Source organism: Mesoplodon mirus (genome assembly GCF_964341445.2).
Source record: "Mesoplodon mirus genome assembly, chromosome: 15".
NCBI classification, from domain to species: Eukaryota; Metazoa; Chordata; class Mammalia; order Artiodactyla; family Ziphiidae; genus Mesoplodon; species Mesoplodon mirus.
The window spans coordinates 18,604,543-18,625,007 of record NC_138991.1 but is presented as its reverse complement, the minus strand read 5'-3'; the positions used below and the strand labels follow the sequence as shown (position 1 = coordinate 18,625,007).

The following is a 20,465-nucleotide window of genomic DNA, read 5'->3' as shown; positions in this document are numbered from 1 at the left end:
GCCCACATATACTGTCTCATTTATCTTCAACCAACTCTCCAGGTAGGTTGTCTTGATACTCTCCCCAGTGTACAGGTGAGGAAATAGGTCAGAGAAGTTTATGACTTGCCCAAGGTCACACATTTAGTCAGTGGCAGAGCTGGCAGTGAAAGCCAAGTACACCTAACTCTTCCCACTTCAACCCCTGCTCTCCAGTTCAAAATTCTGGCTAATTCACCTGGCAGGGAAAGTGTGTATTAGGCACATTACAGTGGATATTACCTGGGACTTTCATTATTCATTTTAACAGCTGGCTGAAAGCAAGGGCAGGTAGTTAGAACAAGGCCAGAAATGAAGAAACAGGACATTTATTTCAGTTTTTCCAAGCTATTCAAAAACCTCTCTCAGTCCCCTTTGGTCTCTAGGTTTCCACATTAAAAAAAAAAAAAGACGTCTATGCCATCTACTGTTCCTGAATTTTTATACCAACAGGGCAAAAAATACATACTAGGAATATGTAGATTAGCTAGAATGACCTTAGAATTCTGCATACATGTGACATGCTAAAACCTAATATTTCCCCCATTTATTTACTGCTTTACTCAAGAAACCCTGGGGCCTACCACGTGACAGGCACTAGGGCAGAGGCTGGGACTGTAAGAGTGAACAATCCCATGCACAATGGTGCGGTGAGGCTAGTGAGGAAGATAAACACTGAACAAAGCCCTTGTGGCCACCCTTTCAAAGTGCCTCACTGATACTTACATTTGCTATATTTTCATGACTCACACATTCATCCGGCCAAATTTCTGAGAGGACAGAGGTGAGGCTCTACTTTCTAAGAGAGACATGGAACAGGCCTATGCAATTTTTCAGGAAAGAGAAAATGTTCACTGAAATACTCACCATGTTTGAACACGCCAATCAGAAGCGACTTGTCAGCCTCGGCATCCCACCAATCCACTGGGATCTCCACGCAGTCGATGTCGGGCAGAGGCACTTCCAGCTCCCTGTGGAAGGAAGGGTGTGGACTCAGAGTGCCTTCAACACAGACAGAAAACAACACAAGAGCTCCCGGCCTGAACCCTCGTACTAAGCCACATCCCGGGCTGCACGCTTAGAATCTGAAGTAACAACAGAGAGGATTCAGATAGCTGGGGGCCAAGATATCTTAACCAGGGCTCTGCCCCTGGTTTACAGAGGGAGCTACATCAGCAGATGTACTTGGTGTTCAGGCTCCACTCAGACTGGATGATGCAGAATCTGAAAGCACCTCGTGAAGAACGCACAGTCAGCCAGCCTGGGGTGGGGCTGTGGGCTCTACACGTGTCAGGTGGCTCTAATGTGCCTCTTCGGTTGACAGCCATGGCAAAAGCCAGCAATATCTTGGTTATGTGAAGGCAGAACACCCCTTCTGACTTCATACATGATACATGCATTCAGGTGTCTGAATTCATACAGGATCAAATGCTGCAAAGTGCCCAAATCATCTGGATTCAACCCTTGGAGACCCCAAGCACCATTCGAGAACAAGCTAGTCTGCACTGCTACACGCGGGGTATGAAGAGAGCCTTTCAGAGGCTAGCAGCCACAGTAGGAGGTACTTCCCAGTGAGGGTCTGCTAACGGTCTGCTGGGTAAAACTTCTGGCCAAAGGGATGAACACAGCTCACCCCAGGGAGCAGACATGAGGGATGAGCCCCTCTCTGAGTTTCTGTCCATGGTCTGAGAGCTCACATGGACCCTTAGCTGATTGGCTTTATTTGTCTGAGCACCGTCCTTACTCTTTTGAAGGCTCTGGGGTTTGGGGAAGAACATCCATCTGGATGGCTCTTCCGTCCCACCTCCCAGCTGCCTGGGGTGGTGCCTCTGCAATGCTGAAGTTTCTTCTTCCATCAGGTTCTTCTTGCTGTGACACAGGTCTGCCTGCCCCTTGCCAGGCCCAGCTCTCCCTGTGGGGATGGGGCTCCCCGGCCCCCACCTCTCCAGGCAGTGCTCCCTAGCTGGCTCCACTTCAGGGCCCACTGCTCTGCCTGTGTGGTGCCATGGACTGAACAAATTTTGGGGAATGAGCTGTGATTCATTCCTCATGGCACTTTCTGCACAATAAGGCATCTAACCTGCACGGGACCAGTGAGAGCTAAGACGGAGGAAAGCAGAGGGAAGGAGGGAAGGGGGGGAAGGGGGTGGGCAATGGACCTACTCGCTCCACGTTCTACTAACTTCCCTCCATCTACGCATCTAAGAAAGCACATGACGGGGATGAGTAAATTCAGATACATTACTTCTGCCCGGTTAACACTGGATATAAATAAGCGGCTTGAATTCTGCTGCGTATACATGACTGACAAATTGAACTTTTTAGCAACACACCCAACCTCCCTATCCTTACTAGAAATGCCCATAGTAATGACCAAGGAGTAACAGTCAATGTGATGACTGGTCTTAATTACAAAATGCCTCAGGGGTAGGACTGTTGTTGCCTTTCACCTCTCTCCTTCTTTAGTGCTCCTGTGACCACTAAAGCCGTTAGCACTGCCCAGTGGAAAGTAAGAGAGAGAAGAAACCACGGCCCCAGGGAATCTCAAAGCACAGTTCAAATGCCAACACTTCCTATGTCCCCTGGGAACAAGCAGTGTTGTAGGGGCCAGAGCAAACTGCCCATCTGGTGAAGGTGAAGGAGGCCGTCTGGGGACCCCACTTATACACTGTGACTTCTGACAGTCCAATCAAGTAGTAGCTGGGGGCTCAGCAGCCTCATTCCCCCAAATCCTGGGATATTCCCACAGGATTCTACAGCTTTGGAAACACTAGCTTACAAAACTAAGGCACAACACATCAAATGGTGACAAAGTATTAGTAATACGACTAGCAAATAAAGGAGAACCACTCAAAGGTAGAAGAGGACTAAGGCCCAGAGTGGGATTCCAAGTAAAGCTTTTTTTTTTTTTAATTTAAATTTAATTTATTTATTTATTTATTTATTTTTAGCTGCATTGGGTCTCCGTTGTGGTGCGCGGGCTTCCCATTGCGGTGGCCTCTCCTGCTGCGGAGCACGGGCTCTAGGCACATGGGCTTCAGTAGCCGTGGCTCACAGGTTCAGTTGCTCCACGGCATATGGGTTCTTCCCAGACCAGGGCTCAAACTCGTGTCCCCTGCATTGGCAGACAGACTCCCAACCACTGCACCACCAGGGAAGCCCCCAAGTAAAGCTTTTAGTCTACACCTGTTGGATCAAATATCAAAGTCACTGATGTCTCTGATGTCTATCCAACAATGATTAGTTAAGGTAGAGAAATGACTGCTTTAAAAGCAATTTTACAACACTACTGGGAGAAAAAAAAACCCAACTAAGAACCTCACCAAGAGCTGTGTTTTTAAGCAGCTGTTTTCTCCTTTATTTCACTCGTGGATGATCTGGCTGAATCATCCTCATTCTGCCTGCCTGCTCTACCAGAACTGGTCCTGGGTGGGAAGGAACACGGGCCTCTTGAAACACAGGCAGGTTTGTCCATTTCCATCAACAGACACTTTATGGCAATTCTTTAACACTGGGAGCTAAGGTTGACCTGTTTTACCTGGCCGGAGTTCCTTCAAATGCTTTATCCGCTGCTTCTCCCAGTATTTCAGCTTTTAGGTAGTACAGCATCCGGACTCGCAAAAGTACCCTATGATACGTGAACACAGTAATGAAACACATTAGAACCCATAAGCTGCCTGTGAACTGCCATCCCCAAGCTGACCTGGGGGAATTATGGGTGCTCTCAGGTTGTTAGGGCTACGAAGTTATATATGAGAAAGCACTAGAAAAAGAAAACACTAGGTATTAATGGCAGAAATTATTGTGATATCTCCATTTCACTTAAGAAAACGTATCTCATCAGTCACCTGTTCAGGTCATCCTGTGGGCGTGGGAGGTGAGGGAGGGGAGGTGAGGGCAGCAGAAACAGCATCACCACCTGGTCCTTAATAGCAGTGGTCCCCAACTTCTTTTTTTAATTTATTATTTATTTATTTATTTATTTATTTTTTGGCTGTGTTGGGTCCTCATTGCTGCGCGTGGGCTTTCTCTAGTTGTGGCGAGCAGGGGCTACTCTTCATTGTGGTGCGCGGGCTTCTCATTACGGTGGCTTCTCTTGTTGCGGAGCACGGGCTCTAGGCGTGTGGGCTTCAGTAGTTATGGCACGCGGGCTCAGTAGTTGTGGCTCGCGGGCTCTAGAGCGCAGGCTCAGTAGTTGTGGCGCACAGGCTTAGCTGCTCCGTGGCATGTGGGATCTTCCTGGACCAGGGATCGAACCCGCATCCCCTGCATTGGCAGGTGGATTTTTAACCACTGCGCCACCAGGGAAGCCCAGTCCCCAGCCGATCCCTGGCACCAGGGACCGGTTTCGTGGAAGACAATTTTTCCATGGACCCAGGGGGTGGGGGGTGGGATAGTTCAGGCGGTAATGCGAGCGATGGGGAGCGGCAGATGAAGCTTCCCCCGCTCGCCTGCCACTCACCTCCTGCTGTGCGGCCTGGACCACTACCGGTCCGTGGCCTGGGCGTTGGGGACCCCTGCTTAAGAGGTCTCACCCTGTCCACATGGCCACAATGACCTCTCAGGCAGAGCTGCCTTCCAAGAGGCTTGTTACTAGTTTCCTAGTTTAGTGACGGGTAGAGGTTATGTTGAATGGTGCTGTTTTCAAATAGTTTCAGTTGCACATAGTTACATGTTACATGAATATTTTAAAGTCTTTTTCATGGTGATACTGCCAGAGAGCAATCCCGTCTTCTCTCCTGTGATTCGGCATGGACCACACTCAGGCTTCATGGGAATGCCCCAGCATGTCTGAGATGAGGCAATTAAGTATTTGTTGGGCAACTAGCGTGTCCTGCACTGTGCTGGTACCCTGAGAATGTAACACAAGTAAACGTTAGTTTAACCTTGTTCTTGAGGAGCCTACAACAGTCCAATTGTGAAATAAGGCCAGCCACAAGAGAATCAGAGCACAGCAGACGGCCGTGGGGGTTAGGGGCGGGTGGCTTAAGGTATGCAAAACACAGAGTGAAAGCCAAGGACAGGCACAGAGAAGCCCACCGCATCTGAGGAGATGCTGCAGTGAGGGTTACAAGAGTACCTGCCACTGTGTCGACACCAGGCAAGAGTGAAGGCGAGCTACTAAAGCAGAAGCCCGTTTACACGTACTTCTGTAGGAACTGATCTCCATGTAAGTTGTTTAAAAAGAGCGACGAGAACACAAACAGCATGTAAAGTAAATACTACTTTAGAGAAGGTAAGAGGAGGCTGGGCGTTCCCACTGCTGGGCCCTGCACAGAGCATCTCTGGAAGAACCCGGTTAACAGTGGTCACCTCTGGAGAGGGAAACAGGGGCGCTGGAGTGGGAGGAAAACTTACTTTTGACAAAAAATATTTGTTAACACGTGTATGTATTACCTATTCAAAAGGTGTTTAAATAACGAGGGGTTGAGCCCTCTAAAAAAGCATAGTTTCTTAGATCTGGGTTGAAAGTGCCACTGTGGGCCTAAGTTGTAGGTGGCAACAAAAAAGCTCAAACTTTTAGATGGGAAAGAACCCTTACTTTTCTGCCATACCATTCCTTACCTCAGCTGTCAATCAACTCAAATTCGAGATGTTTTTTCAAAGCTCAGAGAATGAGAACTCTAAGAATTTGCAATTGTCCCTGATCCTTCTGCCTAGCTGGCAGTAGCTGACGGCCTCCTTAGCAAGAACTGGAAAGAGGCTGTCTTAGGTATAGGATTCCTGCCCGCCTGGATCTACCTCAATCAGAGGAAGGCTTCCAGAAGATGTAAGATACGGCTGTTTCTATATCTCCAAAAAGAGGCAAAGGTGTTGATATCTGGCAGTATCTACAGCACAAGAGAACAGAACTGAAAGCCAGTAGTATTCACCTATACTGCAAATGAGAAGTAAATCAACTCTGAGGACAGACAGACAACTCTTAGAGAGCCACTTCCTCCCAGGCTGAGATGATAACCCCAGGTGGCATCTGATCTCACAGGGAAGGAGAGCTGGAGCTGGTCTATGACAACCTTCACTTCAGCCAAACAAAACCTATTAATACTTTTGGGTGGCGGTATTCCCTTTTCTTTCATTTCTTTCTTTTTCTAAAAAACTATTCTCTTGGTATGAAATATACTTCCAGAAAATGCATTTTGCGTAAATGTACAGCTTGATGAATTTCCACATACTAAACGCACGTGTGTATCCAATATCTAGATCAGGAAACAGAACATTTCCCCAGAAGGCCCCCTGGTAGTCCCTTCTGGTCACTATACCCACTCTGAACAGACAGTCACTGTCCTGACTTCTTAGAGCTTAGATTTGAAGCAGCTGCTTTTTAACCTTTTAAAATTCTTTTGATAACAACTTCACGCCCTTAAATACTATATGTATTACTAATTACGCAAATGCTCTGAGTACACACTATGTGCCAGCATGTATTAGCTCACTTAATCTTCATAACAATGCTGAGGTAGGAACTATTATCCTCATTTTAAAAATAATTCACCTGCAGGTAAGTAATGGGGCTAGGATTCAAATCCAGACAGTCCTGACCCCAGAGCCTTTCTTGACCCACATCTGATATTGGGGTGGCCGTAAATTTGCTAATTAACAGAGCCCACAAATCTAGAAGCTCACAGTCCAGTTATGCTAAAGAAACTCTGCCTGTTCTCTGGTGCACCTCAGGACAGAACCAGGACCCAAGATCAAAGGGTGGAAGATTCAAGGAAGCGGATTTTAGATTCAATATACAGAAGGACAATTCATTAGAATCATCTGGTAATTAAATGAGTGTTGCTGAGAAATGGTAAACCCCCATCACTAGGAAGGCTCGAGCAGAGGCTGGAGGACTCCCTGCTGGGAAACTGTCCACAGAATTCCCACGCTGCGTGGGAGGAGCTGCAAGGCCCCTGCTGGCTCTGAATCTCTTGGTCGCTGAGCCAGAACTAAAGAGGACAATACTCTCCATCAGATTCAGATGAATAAACAGCAGTCAGCTTCTTCAAACCCAGAGAAGTGCTTTACTGCATTATTCTTTGATTCTCAGGGTAAGGCTTGCACTCAGGAAAGATCCTGGGGCTGGTGGTTAGAAACGTTAAGGAATTCCTCAAGGGTCACAATTCTGCTCAACATCTGTGATCATCTGTGCGGGTGTCGAGGGAAGTTCTATGTTAATCTCTCCAGCTCAACCTATGTTCAGTGCTCCAGACCCACATCTGCAGCTGGGGATGGGAGAGCCAAATGTTGCTGCTGTGACTTAATAAGGCAAAACCTGAGTCCTTCGTGTTGCTCTTCAGCGTTTCCTGAATATAACGATTCTGATTCTGTCATGGCTACAAGCACCGCCACTCTCCAGCCTACAAGGCTAACGGCCACAGAGTTACCTGCTTTCTGTATTCCTCATCACACATGATGGATTCTTCTTTAGTCACATCTCTCATATTTGACCCTTTCTCCCCAGTTTTACAGTCAGCACCCTAATCTAGGTCATCACGATCAATACTTAGTATTATGACAGAACTCTCCTAGTTGGCCATTCAGCTCCAGGTAAACAACTACTCCATCTTGCAAATTGTTACCGGATTAATTTTTCTCCCCCAGTATCATTTTTTATCATGTCTCACTTGTTCAAGAAATATGGTTGCTTAGTACTTACAAAAGACTCCGTGGTGAGCCTGTCATCAGGTCTCCCATCAAGGAGCCCTCGTCCCTGCCAGCTTCCTTTCTGCTCCCTCACAGTGACTCTGATCCAGTCACAGTGAACATGCCGTCGGGTCCTGCCCCAGCCAGGCTCTGTTATCAACAGCAAGTGCCCTTTAAGTCTTGGCTTGAGATCTACTGCCCCAGAGAGCTTGTACCTTTGTGTGCGGTAGGTTTTTTTTTTTTTTTTTTTTTTTTTTGCGGTACGCGGGCCTCTCACTGTTGTGGCCTCTCCCGTTGCGGAGCACAGGCTCCGGACGCGCAGGCCCAGCGGCCATGGCTCACGGGCCCAGCCGCTCCGTGGCATGTGGGATCCTCCCGGACCGGGGCACGAACCCGTGTCCCCTGCATCGGCAGGCGGGCTCTCAACCACTGCGCCACCAGGGAAGCCCTGTGTGCGGTAGTTTTTATTACAGTATTGGGCATGAGACCTGTCTTCAAATATTTGGAGGAATCAAAGGACAGGGTTAGACTTCAGCAGTAAAGGAAAAAAAACCACAACCCAACAACTACAGGACCATTAGGTTGATGTTACAGGGAGGAAGAAAAGACCTCGCAAAAATCTTGATTTACGGGATAGTAAACTCTTTATAACCAGAGGTGTGCAAGCTGAGGCCTTCTCACGGCCTACCAGGAGTGCTGAGGAGGTAAGTCTTGCCTGGCCTAGGAAGCTGGGCTAGATGGTTGCCAAGGGTCCTTTTACTTCTAACAGATACACTGTACAGCAATGCAAGTACCCACATGCAAACCTGTCATTGTTTCGTGCCTGGGTGCCCTAACTCCCCCAAACTAAACTTCACAAGAACAGTTTCATTTTCTATCACTTTTTCCTTTATTTCCGCCTGCCCCACCCCAGCTCTTAGCCTCGGGATATAAAGAACACTATCTCAAATGAATGTCCACCAAACACCGGGAGGCCATGAATGTCGAAGCAAATCTGAAGAGGAAGCAACCTGGCAAGGGGGTACGGCTGAGAGAGGAGGCCACCAAGGCCAGTCTTCTGCTCTCCATGATGTGCCCTCGGGGGTGGAGGGAGGGAAAGGGAAAGGAGAGCGAGCAGTGAAATCACGAGCGTCCTCCGTGGATTTTGAGAGTCAGGTCAGAAGATCCTGTACGAACTGCACTGGTAAGAGAGGCCGGGTTCCGGGGGAGAAGAGAGATGATTAAGGGAGGTAGAGAGGCTTCAATGCAACTGAACCCTAACCCAGCTTCGAGCACACAGCCTATCCGCCTTTCCAGACCTTGCACGGTGGTACAGGGGTATCAAGTGGCCTCCCACAGCCCCGCGGGGGTCCCGGGAAGCTGCGCTGTCAGAGCGGAGCTGCCACCAGGGGTGAGGGGGGCACACTCACTTGTTGCAGTGCTGTTTGAGGTGCTTCTTGTAGCCATCATCGTGCAAGACCACCTCGGGGTTGCAGGTGGCCAGCCAGTCTGCGTTCTTTAACTCTGGAAGCAGCAGCTGGTTCTTCGTTTTCTTCCCCTTCCTCCCTCTGGGGACTGGAGCGGACAACCCTGAGACAGAAAGGTACGAACATGAGCCGAGACGGCTTAAACGTGGCTGTCGCAACAGAGCTGGGCTAGGGTGGCAAAGAGGCAGCCGGGCTATGCACGGTGGCCCTGGACGAGAGGCCCCACTCCTCCGTCCCCCAGGCAGGGATGGCGGGGAGACACCCGGTCCCCTACTTAGTAACCCCCAGGACCGTTCAGTCAGGCAGCAAGAATCTACCGAGTGTCCTGCAGGATCAAGAAAGGTGTAGCAGAACCTGTGCCCGTGGGGACCTCACAGCCTAGCCGGGGAAAAGGAATGCTCGATCTGAGACGTGAAGGTGAGCTGTGTCTCAGCACAGGGAAGGAGCAGCACGACGAAGTGCACAGACAGAGGTGGCACTGAGGCTGAGCACGCTGTGTGAGTCCCCATATCAGAGAAGGAACCCCTGTGACACCCAGGTTAGTGGGCAGGACTGGCACGTGGGGAACTTCAAGAGGGCCCAACTGCACTTAAACAAAATACCACAGCTAACACTGGATGGTTCTGAGGGAGAATGGAAGTGGAAAGCATCAGCATCCTTTCCCACAGGTAGCATTCTGGAAATACACCTGAGAAAGAGATGTCCCCAAAGCACAGCAACATGGGCCAACATGGGAAGAGAGAAGGAACTACAGGGGTTTGTGCTACTCGGCTACGGCCCGTGCCACCCCTCACCTGAGTGGTTCTGGAGGGTCTGGGCCTGCCCGTCTTTGGTAGGTGTGATCAGCTCCCAAATGAAACTCTTGATCTTCTCGTCGCCCTTGTAGTGCTTGACACAGTACACCAGCAGGGCCCGGCAAATCATCTCCATGTCCTTCTCGCTCAGATGCCACTTGAATCGTCCATGAGTCAGGATGTCCTTCCACCGGCCCCAGCTGACAGTGGAGATACAGAGTGGTGTTAGAGGGCGGAAGGGCCACGCGTGCCTTCAACACTGCAGGACAGACAGGAGCCGACGGCTTCTCGACCCCTGCTGGGCTTACTGATCACCCTGAGGGATTTGTCCTGAAAGACCTTCGAGGATCGCATACTGTAGCACACCAAATGTCACTGAGGTGACCTGGACCCTGGACACAGAGAGCTTCATGTGGCCACTAGAATGTTAAAAAGGGAGGGACGAAAATATCTGGGGCGAGGAATAAATCTGGAATTAAAACAGTCCAGGACTTCCCTGGTGGCACAGTGATTAAGAATCCACCTGCCGGGGCTTCCCTGGTGGCGCAGTGGTTGAGAATCTGCCTGCTAATGCAGGGGACACGGGTTCGAGCCCTGGTCTGGGAAGATCCCACGTGCCGCGGAGCAACTAGGCCCGCGCGCCACAACTACTGAGCCTGCGCGTCTGGAGCCTGTGCTCCGCAAAAAGAGAGGCCGCGATAGTGAGAGGCCTGCGCACCGCGATGAAGAGTGGCCCCTGCTTGCCACAACTAGAGAAAGCCCTCGCACAGAAACGAAGACCCAGCACAGCAAAAATAAATAAATCAATCACTAAACTCCTACCCCCAACATCTTCTTTTAAAAAAAAAAAAAGAATCCACCTGCCAATGCAGGGGACATGGGTTCAATCCCCGGTCCAGGAAGATCCCACGTGCCGCGGAGCAACTAAACCCATGTGCCACAACTACTGAGCCTGCGCTCTAGAGCCCGCGAGCCACAACTACTGAGCCCACATGCCACAACTACTGAAGCCCGCGCGCCTACAGCCCATGGTCCGCAACAAGAGAAGCCACCGCCATGAGAAGCTCACGCACCACAATGAAGAGTAGCCCCTGCTCGCCCCAACTAGAGAAAGCCCGCGTGCAGCAACAAAGACCCAATGCAGCCAAAAACAAATAAAAATAAATAAATCTATAAAAATATTATTAAAAAACTGACCCCAGCTGCAGTATTTGAAAGCAATGGTGATGAGCTCCCAGAAGCTAAACCCTCTACGTCTACCAGAGCCAGAGCCCTGCATGAATCATGCCTTAACTCTAACATCTGCTACACTGATTCCTTATATGTCCTTGGGGGAAAAAGGCAGGAAATCAGTACCAGGCAGTAAATCAGTACCAGAGATCTGCCGTGACAAGCATATGAGAAAATCATGGCCCGTCTACAACATGGCAGCAGAGTGCAGTGACTGAGGGGGGCCGCGGGGAGAAGGCACAGCTCTCTCTTCCGCCAACAGACCCTCCATCAGCCCAGACCCCAGAGGTGAGTGGAGAGACACACTGGACACATCGCAGGGACTGAACCAAAGAGGGGAAAACAACAACAAGAACAAACAGGTGAAGCCAATACCCACCCAAAGATGAGCAGGTTCTTCTCCACCCGGAAGCACTCGGCCCGGAGGTAGCGTCTGGTTTTGTCATTGAGGCGCCTGGACCTCGTGGGCCTCTCGTCAGAGTCACTGTCCAACTCTGAAAACTCCATGAGCTCATCCTCCTCAAAAGAGTTGTAGTGTTTGGTCTGCTTCCTCACGCGCGGGCGGTCGATCACTAAGCTTTCCTGGAAACAGAGAGGACTGCTGGGGAGAAAGCCCCTCTTCACTCTCCCTGCATCACAGTGCAGATCCTGCTGCTGTTCCTCAGGACACATTTGGGAAAGAACCACCCCCATCTCGTCCTCCAGCAGGAAAGGCTCTTCCCAGCACACCTGCCGTGTCCACGACAAGCAGAGGGGACACTCTGGGACTTGTTGAAGTTGGTGTCTCCCTCCGCCCCCAGTGCTGGCTGCCCCCATCTGCTGGTTTTGCAGTCTAACAGGGGCCTGGGCAGGCGAGGCCCCCCAGCGCCAGAGTGGCCTCCTGTTCTTGCCAAGAAGGACGGGAGTGGTGCACCCCAGCTGTTCTGCCCGGCATGCGGAGGCCGCCTGTGCTCTGGAGACAGGAGGAGTTGGAGAATTCCATCTGCTCAGCGACTTTCGGAAGACGAACACAAGTTACTGCCACTTCATTTTGCCTTCCACTGGAGCCACTAACCTTCTGTCTTTCATGGAAAAGATAACCTCTAGCTCAGGAAACTCACCCATTCTGGCGGCTCCCTTGGCCACGACCATCACTTCTCTGGTCTCCATCATTTCATGCTTCTCGCCCCTCCCCCCATGCCTCTTCCCAAAGCTCAGCTAAGCTCCTGCAGACTGTCTCAGGGCAAGAGCTTTTTCTTCCCCCGCTTGCCCACTGTCCTCCTGCACACAGAGTAACTCCCTGACTGTGACATTGTTAAACACTAGAAATAGGTTATTATGGGGACTGCAGAATCCTCCTACTATGAGAAAACAGGTCAGATTAAGCAACCTCTGGCGATCCTACGGAAGAATATTTAAGGCTGGACGCTGGTTCCTGAATCAGCTAGATGTAAGCAGGGACAGTCTCCTGGGTCTGTGAGTCCATGAGAGTTCAACACTCACCCAAGAAGACAGGCAGAAAGTGATGGGTGCTCATCCCTGAGGGAGGTAACTGGGTCAGAGATGGAGGGAGGGGAAGCTAACACGTATGGGCTGCCTCACATGGGCTGGGCAGCCACCTTCACAATGTTATCTCTAACTCTGCAAAGGGGGCGCCACCACCTCCTTTGTTCACATGTCTTTTTTCACTCTCAGTGAGGTCGGTTCCCTTGCCCAAAGACATACAGCTAGTCAGTGGCAGAGCCAGTATTCAAACTCTGGTTTTACTCCAAGGCCATTCTCTTTCTCATGTTCAGAAATAGGAAAATTCAAGATGCTGAAAAGAATGGAGGTGAACCCAACAAACTTTTCTTCGTCATGCTTTTTTCCTCTAATGTTCGTCCGAGGTAAAGTTCCTTGCATAGGAAGTGTTGAAATAGAGGAAAACAGTCACATGCCAAGGATAGGATTTTGGCTTGGGTCAGAGGGCTGATCTTGACCTGTTTGGCCAGTTCCAGTTCTAACTGTTTTTATCGAATTTCCTGGACACCCAGCAGACTGTATGCCTCATTAGGTCACTTTAAAGATAACATTTCTCGGGCTTCCCTGGTGGCGCAGTGGTTGGGAGTCCACCTGCCGATGCAGGGGACACGGGTTCGTGCCCCGGTCTGGGAGGATCCCATGGTGCGGCTAGGCCCATGAGCTATGGCCGCTGAGCCTGCGCGTCTGGAGCCTGTGCTCCGCAATGGAAGTAGGTTACATACAGCATCTTATTTAAGAACTAAATCTTAGGAGTAAATAATGATTGGAGCTGGTAGGAATTTACGGTCCCATAAGACACCAGTGAAATGTTCAATGAAATAAAATATTCTCAGTGCTGTACCTTCTCACTCTTTGCTTCAGTGTCCAGTTCAGCTATTTTAGCCCATTTCTGCCAAAAGTTTGGGTCATCTAAGGAAATATCCGTTCTGTTTCCGGAAGCCACAAAGCTAGCCTGTGAAGAAGAAAGAGCCAATAAACTGTACTTGAACACAAACTGTAAAACACCTGTGTGATCTCAAATGCACCAGAGACTCAAGAATATTCTCCATCCGCATTCAAAATCAAAACCCCTCACAGAGCTGCCAAAATGAAAGTGAAAATCTTGAAGCTATTGTTTTAAAATTTTATTTTAACGGTGGGGTGAGGATATTACAATTTCAACCTACAGGATCATTTTTTATAACTTAAACTCGGAAGCAGGAGGACAACCCCTGGGAGATGATGGCAACGTATGTCTAGTTGCCCGTGAAAGGGCTGATTCTTAAAACTTCCCTGGATATAGTTTTTCTTTCAGTTCACCAAACCCCAAGTTTCCACTCTGGGAAAGGCCCTGGCTGGGCCATATGAGGTGTACAGAGATGAGCTATGCCTCTAAAGCACAAAATGTCCCCGAAAAAGCCCTTCCCCCGTAAGCCACCAAACAGGTGATTTAATCACACAGGTCATGAAGCTCACAGAACCTGTGGCGAGAGAACCTGAGAGTGATCTGATAAGTGGACTGGTTAGTTGAATTCTAAATCCAGCGACCTGATGGGCAGAGGAAAAAGGCATCTAGACTAGAAGCTGGGAATCTTGAATAAAATCTCGTCTCACAAAATGAACAAAATACGTGTTCACTGGAATTTCAACTCCCTGACACTGATCAAGGAGTGCTCTCCAAGGGACTCGGGATGACCATTCGAGGGTTTTGGAGCAGTCTCCGTGAATAGTGAAGAAGGCAAACTGCAAACCCAAGTGTCTATCCTGCCAACGGAAGATCAGCTCCAAGGATTCAGAGTGGTGATTTCTTTTCTAGCTTGTGACCCATTATTCAAAGCCTCTCTAAGAACCTGCATCTATCAGGGTGGCACACAGAACAGTTGTGTAGCCAGACCATTTCAACGGTTTGCATTTAGACAAACAGCAGCCTGGCTAATGAGGGTCAAAGAATAAAGACTTTTCTTTCCACTGCCACCCCACGTGGACTCTGCGGAGAAGGCCTTATACCTTGGCAAAAGTGGATCCTTTCCCTTCAGACTGGATGGTGATAGTGTGGGTTCTCCTCTGCAGAATCTGGTCTATGTCTTCTTCACAGAACTTGGAGCCTTCGTCTTCCTCATCCATTAAGGCACCATAAGCACCTTTCCGGAGCAAGTCCTCTACCTCCATTTTTGAAAGCTGCTGTACCTGGACAGGTCACCAAAGGCTACTCACAAAGTGGGAAATGCACAGGAGAAAAACAGCCTCAAATCTGACCTTCATGATTCAGTACCCAGTTCCTCCACTAATTGCACATGTCAGAAGAATAAAGACACAAGATTTAGAAAATGAAAACCCAGATAAAGACACTCAAGAGAATGATGGGGAGGGCAGGCAGACAATCCTCCAGGGAGCTCTGGAATAAAACCCAGCACACGACCCAGTGGCCCTAACATTCCTCAGGATCCTGGTTATTATCAAGTGTCACAAACCATTAAAACTATGCACCACTGAAGAGAATATATTGAATGTTTATTTTATGTTTTAGTTTGAGTCTGTATCTTTAAAAACCTCCAGATGTACCAAATGAGCTAAAGAATAATGAGTTATTCATTATTAAATAAATACAACAGTATTGGAAATGATGTCATTTCTTAACTAAAGAAAGGATCCCATGCCAAGTGTTATCTTCTCAACTGCTTGTTGAAAACAGGAAATGGGAGTTCAAAACACCCTTTCCTGGTTCTAATTAAGAATCTGGTTCTCTTTATATCAATCACAGGAGGGAATTCCATGACTCCCAGCACTGGTAACTTGAAGTATTAAACTTAGCAACACATGCATAGCTAAGAGGATGCAGAACATCTGGACTAAAGACAACTCAGAAGGGCCAGAGATTAAGGAGATATTCTGCTTTGTTTGCCTAGACTTTAATACAATTCAAGAATCTTAGCAGCAATTTTTATCCCCTCTAGAGGGGGAAAAGAAGATTGTATTAACTGCCACATTTCAGGCTGATAATTCATTCATTCATTTTTTCACTGATCATCATGCATTGAACGTCTTTAACATGCCAAGTACTGTTAGGGGTGCTGGGTAAGATAAAATAGCTCACCTTCAGGGAGCTCAAAGTCTGTAGTATGAGAATAAAAAGCATGGTGATAATTTAGAGTTAAGTGTTAAGATCTACTGATGTCCAACAGGCAATGTGTAAAACTCTATTTACTGAAATGTTACTGCATGTTGGGCAATCCTACCACCCAACTGCTCCTACAGATCCCTTTACTCATCTATAAAATGCAGAGACCTGAACCTGAATTACCCTCTATTGCAGGGAATTACCCACTAAAGATGTACGGCCTGACTCAATTTAGTGAAAGGGAATCTTAAAACAGCTGTAGGAATGAAGAATTCAGAGAGGCCCTGGGCTGCATGATAAATTCTTCTCTAGGCTCGAAAGCAGGTACCGGCATACTCACTCCATTCGTGCTGCCCTTTCGGTTGATGTCCTGAAGGACAGCCTTGTCCAGACCCAGCTTCAGGCTGGCCTTATCAAACATTTCCCGCTCGTAGGAGTTCCGTGTAATGAGGCGATACACCTTCACGGCTTTACTCTGGCCTATCCGGTGACATCGGGCCTGAGCCTGGGAAGGAAGGAGGGTCACACACATCGTGTCACCAGACAGAACGGAAGCAGCCCAAGGAACGGGGAAATGCTTATATTCCACGTGGGGTGAGTGGCTGGCTCTCACAGTTACGAGTCATGGGACTGATTCTGGAATATAATTCACCCAAATGCCAGCCACCCCTTCAAGAGCACTCACGTCATGGCCCGTTATTTCCTGAGTGACTGCTGTACGCTGGACAACGTGATGAGAAGGACCTGGCTTCCTACCCTCCCTAGCCTGTGGTCTGAGTGCAGGCACTCGTTCCCAGGATGTTGTCTCGCTCTCTGGGGAAATGTCTCACCCAGAGCAAGCAGCAGCACTTTTTAAGTTTTCTCATTTTAATACAGAAATTTTCATAGACAAAAGTAGAGAAAAGTACAAGGACTCTTATGGTCACTCTTGCTTCATCTCTGCTATGCCTCTACCCTCCAAGATTACTATGAAGCAAACCCTTGGCATCATATTGATTCATCCTCACATATTCCAATATGTATTTCTAAACATAAGGACTCTTGTAAAACGTATTACCATCGCTATACTTCAAAAAATTAATACTAAGTACTAACTATCTAGTTAGTTCCAATTTCCCTGCTTATCTCATATATATTTCTTTAAGTTTGATTGTTTGGATCAGAATCCAAATAAAGCCCATGCATTGTAATTGGTTGATATATCTCTGTCTTTGATCTCTCCTTTTTTCCAAATGCCATTTATTTGTTGAAGAGACCAGGTATCTGTCCTACAGTTTCTCACAGTCTATATTTTGCCACCTGCACTTTGGCTGTGTCACTGAATGGATTCCTCCGTTCCCTTTATTTCCTCTAAACTGGAGTTATACCTTGAGACTTGATCAGGTTAAGATTTTACCTTTGGCAAGTGTAATCCATAGTTGGTGTATAAATTTCCATCAAAAGGTACATGATGTCTGGTTGTCTTTCTTTTGAATTGATGATCATTGCCTAGATCCATGATTTCATTAGCGGTTACAATTACCCTCATCAATTTTTTGGTTACCCTGATGTACAGTTCATATAGGAGAGACAAGCTAAATGTCTGATTCTTTCTCTTTATTTAATCAGTTTCCAAATGAACAGCCTCCATAAGTGACTAATGAAGATTTTTATAATTAGTTTCTTAAGGAATACAATGCAAGTATGCATTTAAGTAATATCTGTGCTATTTTTCACTGCATTGCTGTTTTTTTTAAAAAATAAATTTTGTTTGTTTGTTTGTTTGTTTATTTATTTATGGCTGTGTTGGGTCTTAGTTGCTGTGCGCAGGCTTTCTCTAGTTGTGGCGAGCGGGACTACTCTTCATTGCAGTGTGCAGGCTTCTCATTGCGGTGGCTTCTCTTTGTTGCAGAGCACGGGCTCTACGCACACAGGCTTCAGTAGTTGTGGCTCTCAGGCTCTAGAGCACAGGCTCAGTAGCTGTGGTGCACGGGTTTAGTTGCTCTGCGGCATGTGGTATCTTCCCAGACCAGGGCTCAAACCCATGTCTCCTGCATTGGCAGGTGGATTCTTAACCACTGCACCACCAGGGAAGTCCCTGTTTCTTAATGTTGTTCAAATATGGCCTATGGAAAACTCCTCAAGTTGGCTCCTGAGTTCTTTTGACATGATTCAGTCAAATATGGAGAGGAGGAAAACTATGAAAAATTCTGGTATTATATTTGGAGATGTCAGTATGAACTCACAGTTAGGGGGTGTGTGTGTGTGTGTGTGTGTGTGTGTGTGTGTGTGTGTGTGTGTGTGTGTGTGTGTGTGTGTGTGTGTGTGTGTGTGTGTGTGTGTGTGTGTGTGTGTGTGTGTGTGTGTGTGTGTGTGTGTGTGTGTGTGTGTGTGTGTCAGAATATACACGTAGGTAAAGAAAAAGATATGGATATGTCTGTATTTATGTTTCTATGTTATATCAAAGACCAGCAGTCTCTAACAGCTCCCTTGTTTTCTGGTATGACAACATGTTCCATGCTCCCATTGTATATTTCCTCCCCAGACCTGGATTCAGCCATTTTTTCAAGGAGTCCAAGAGCTTCTTTCAGTGGGAAGTGGCAATAAAGACAAGAGTCTGGATGCTCTAGGGATGCTCCCTGCCACTAGGTTGGTCATTGTTCCTGGGCCTACTCAGTGGGTAAAAGCAGAAGCGTTTGTGTGTGTGTAGTGTATACGATCATGGGCACACATAAGACAAATTACATCATGAAATCATACTGATATTTTAATTCAAATTTGGGACTACAGGATTTTAACTTCATTAACTATACTCATTAACTATACATCTGTATCGCTTTTTAACCATGTTGAAAAGCTCAGTCCTTAACCATGCCAATATCATTACTCATCTGATTCATCCCGCAAATACATAAAATATCAGAAAAACAGCATCATTATGATCACCACCGAAACATAATTACTGAAAACCATGTAAGGTTTACTGCCCTCCCACCCTGGGATATATCCCACCAAGAATGTACAAACTCCAGTGTTTTAAATACACACTGGGGCTTCCCTGGTGGCACAGTGGATAAGGATCTGCCTGCCAATGCAGGAGACACAGGTTCGATCCCTGGTCCAGGAAGATCCCACGTGCTGCAGAGCAACTAAGCCCGTGCACCACAACTACTGAGCCTGCGCTCTAGAGCCTGTGAGCCATAACTACTGAAGCCCGCGTGCTTAGAGCCCGTGCACCGCAATGAAGAGAAGCCCCCGCTCGCCACAACTAGAGAAAGCCCGCGCGCAGCAACTAAGACCCAACGCAGCCAAAAATAAATAAATTTATTTAAAAAATAAAAAAATAAATACACACTGGCAGATAAGTTTCTTTTTCACAGTGGCAGGATCAGCAATTCTAGCACACTTTCTGTGTAATCTAGGATTGAGCAAATGCGTAAATATACTGAGGGTAACAGGAGCCAGGGTTTTCACTGCTGAAGAAGGAAGTTACAAATATGGCAAGAAGAAAAACTAGAACAACTCTGTGGCGTTAGAATGGATTTGGAGGTATCAGTATTAACTCATGGTTAGAAGTGCACATGTGCGTATAAAACCACACAAAGACATGAATGTGTGTGCATCTGTTTATGTAGACATATGCATGTATATACACACATATACATATGAATGTATGTTATGTATATATGTATATTTATTCCCTGTGTGTGTATGTATGTAGTCTAGCTATGTCCACTGAGAGGGCCTAGAAGAAATGGCATCCCAGTAGCAAAGAACGTAACGAACCCTCAGATCTTGGTTTCTAAACTCCATTCTCCATAACAAGAGAGAACAAGGCATGTTAGAGAAATGATTAATTCCAGGGCCAGGGTAGTCAAAGTATAGGATGAGCCTGAAACATATCACTGTGCCGGAATGTAAGAAAGTACTCAAAGAATGATGGAGACGTATCAGAGTAACACCTGAAACCTAAGAGGCTTTTGCTGCTTAGGTCCAGGACTATCTGAACATCAAAATACATATCGTATGGAATATAACCCACTGAATAAAAGAACCCATGAGTACATACTGACATAAATAAACTAATGGGAGAAAAAGGAAAACGCCTCCTCAGAGTAGAAAGTAACTAAAAAATGTAGAATGACTGTTAGAAAATCACCACTTATGCAACCATAACAGTGATGACTGATCCAGGCAAAAATAATCAAAGGAAACTAAAACCAGTGGGTGAAACTCTGATGAGGAACAGGATATTTACATAGTCTCAAAGCGTCTCTCCAAAGCTACTTAGTAATTTCAAAGGGAAAAATAGCAACTTCAAAGAGAAATCCAGCAGACGCCACTAACTAAGCTCAAAGTACTTTTTATCAACAAATGGACATCATGTTCCTCTCGACATGACACACTGAGAAGGACATATCACTTCGAGGTATCACTAAACCTGAACTCAATCCTGAGGAAATACAGACACAAAATAAGGGCCTATCTATAAAACATCTAGACTGTACCCTTGAAAGACATCAAGGTCGTGAAAGGAAAAGAAAGATCAAGGCACGGACCCATTAAAGGAGACATGAGAACTAAACAAAGTGGGTGATCCTAGTTTGGATCCTGGGGGAATAACATAAAGAATAATATAAAGAATGTTGAAAGAAATGATAAAATTTGAATACGGACTATGGATTAGAGATACTATTCTTATTTCTTTATTTTGAGAACTGAACCCTGGTTATATAAGGGAATGTCCTTGCA

At 47.1% G+C, this 20,465-nt stretch overlaps 1 protein-coding gene across 3 annotated transcripts in view; it reads right to left on the bottom strand.

Annotated features, from left to right (window-relative positions):
• Positions 1–20,465, bottom strand: part of CHD6 (chromodomain helicase DNA binding protein 6) — a 219,925-nt gene that overhangs the window by 41,574 nt on the left and 157,886 nt on the right. For all 3 annotated transcript variants that reach the window (XM_082645551.1, XM_082645553.1, XM_082645552.1), the window contains 8 exons: positions 16,075–16,239; positions 14,624–14,803; positions 13,479–13,589; positions 11,517–11,719; positions 9,908–10,107; positions 9,057–9,216; positions 3,557–3,646; positions 886–989 (listed from right to left, as the gene is read on the bottom strand). In XM_082645551.1, the coding sequence (XP_082501677.1) occupies positions 886–989; positions 3,557–3,646; positions 9,057–9,216; positions 9,908–10,107; positions 11,517–11,719; positions 13,479–13,589; positions 14,624–14,803; positions 16,075–16,239 (1,213 nt within the window). The remainder of the gene's footprint in view (positions 1–885; positions 990–3,556; positions 3,647–9,056; positions 9,217–9,907; positions 10,108–11,516; positions 11,720–13,478; positions 13,590–14,623; positions 14,804–16,074; positions 16,240–20,465) is intronic.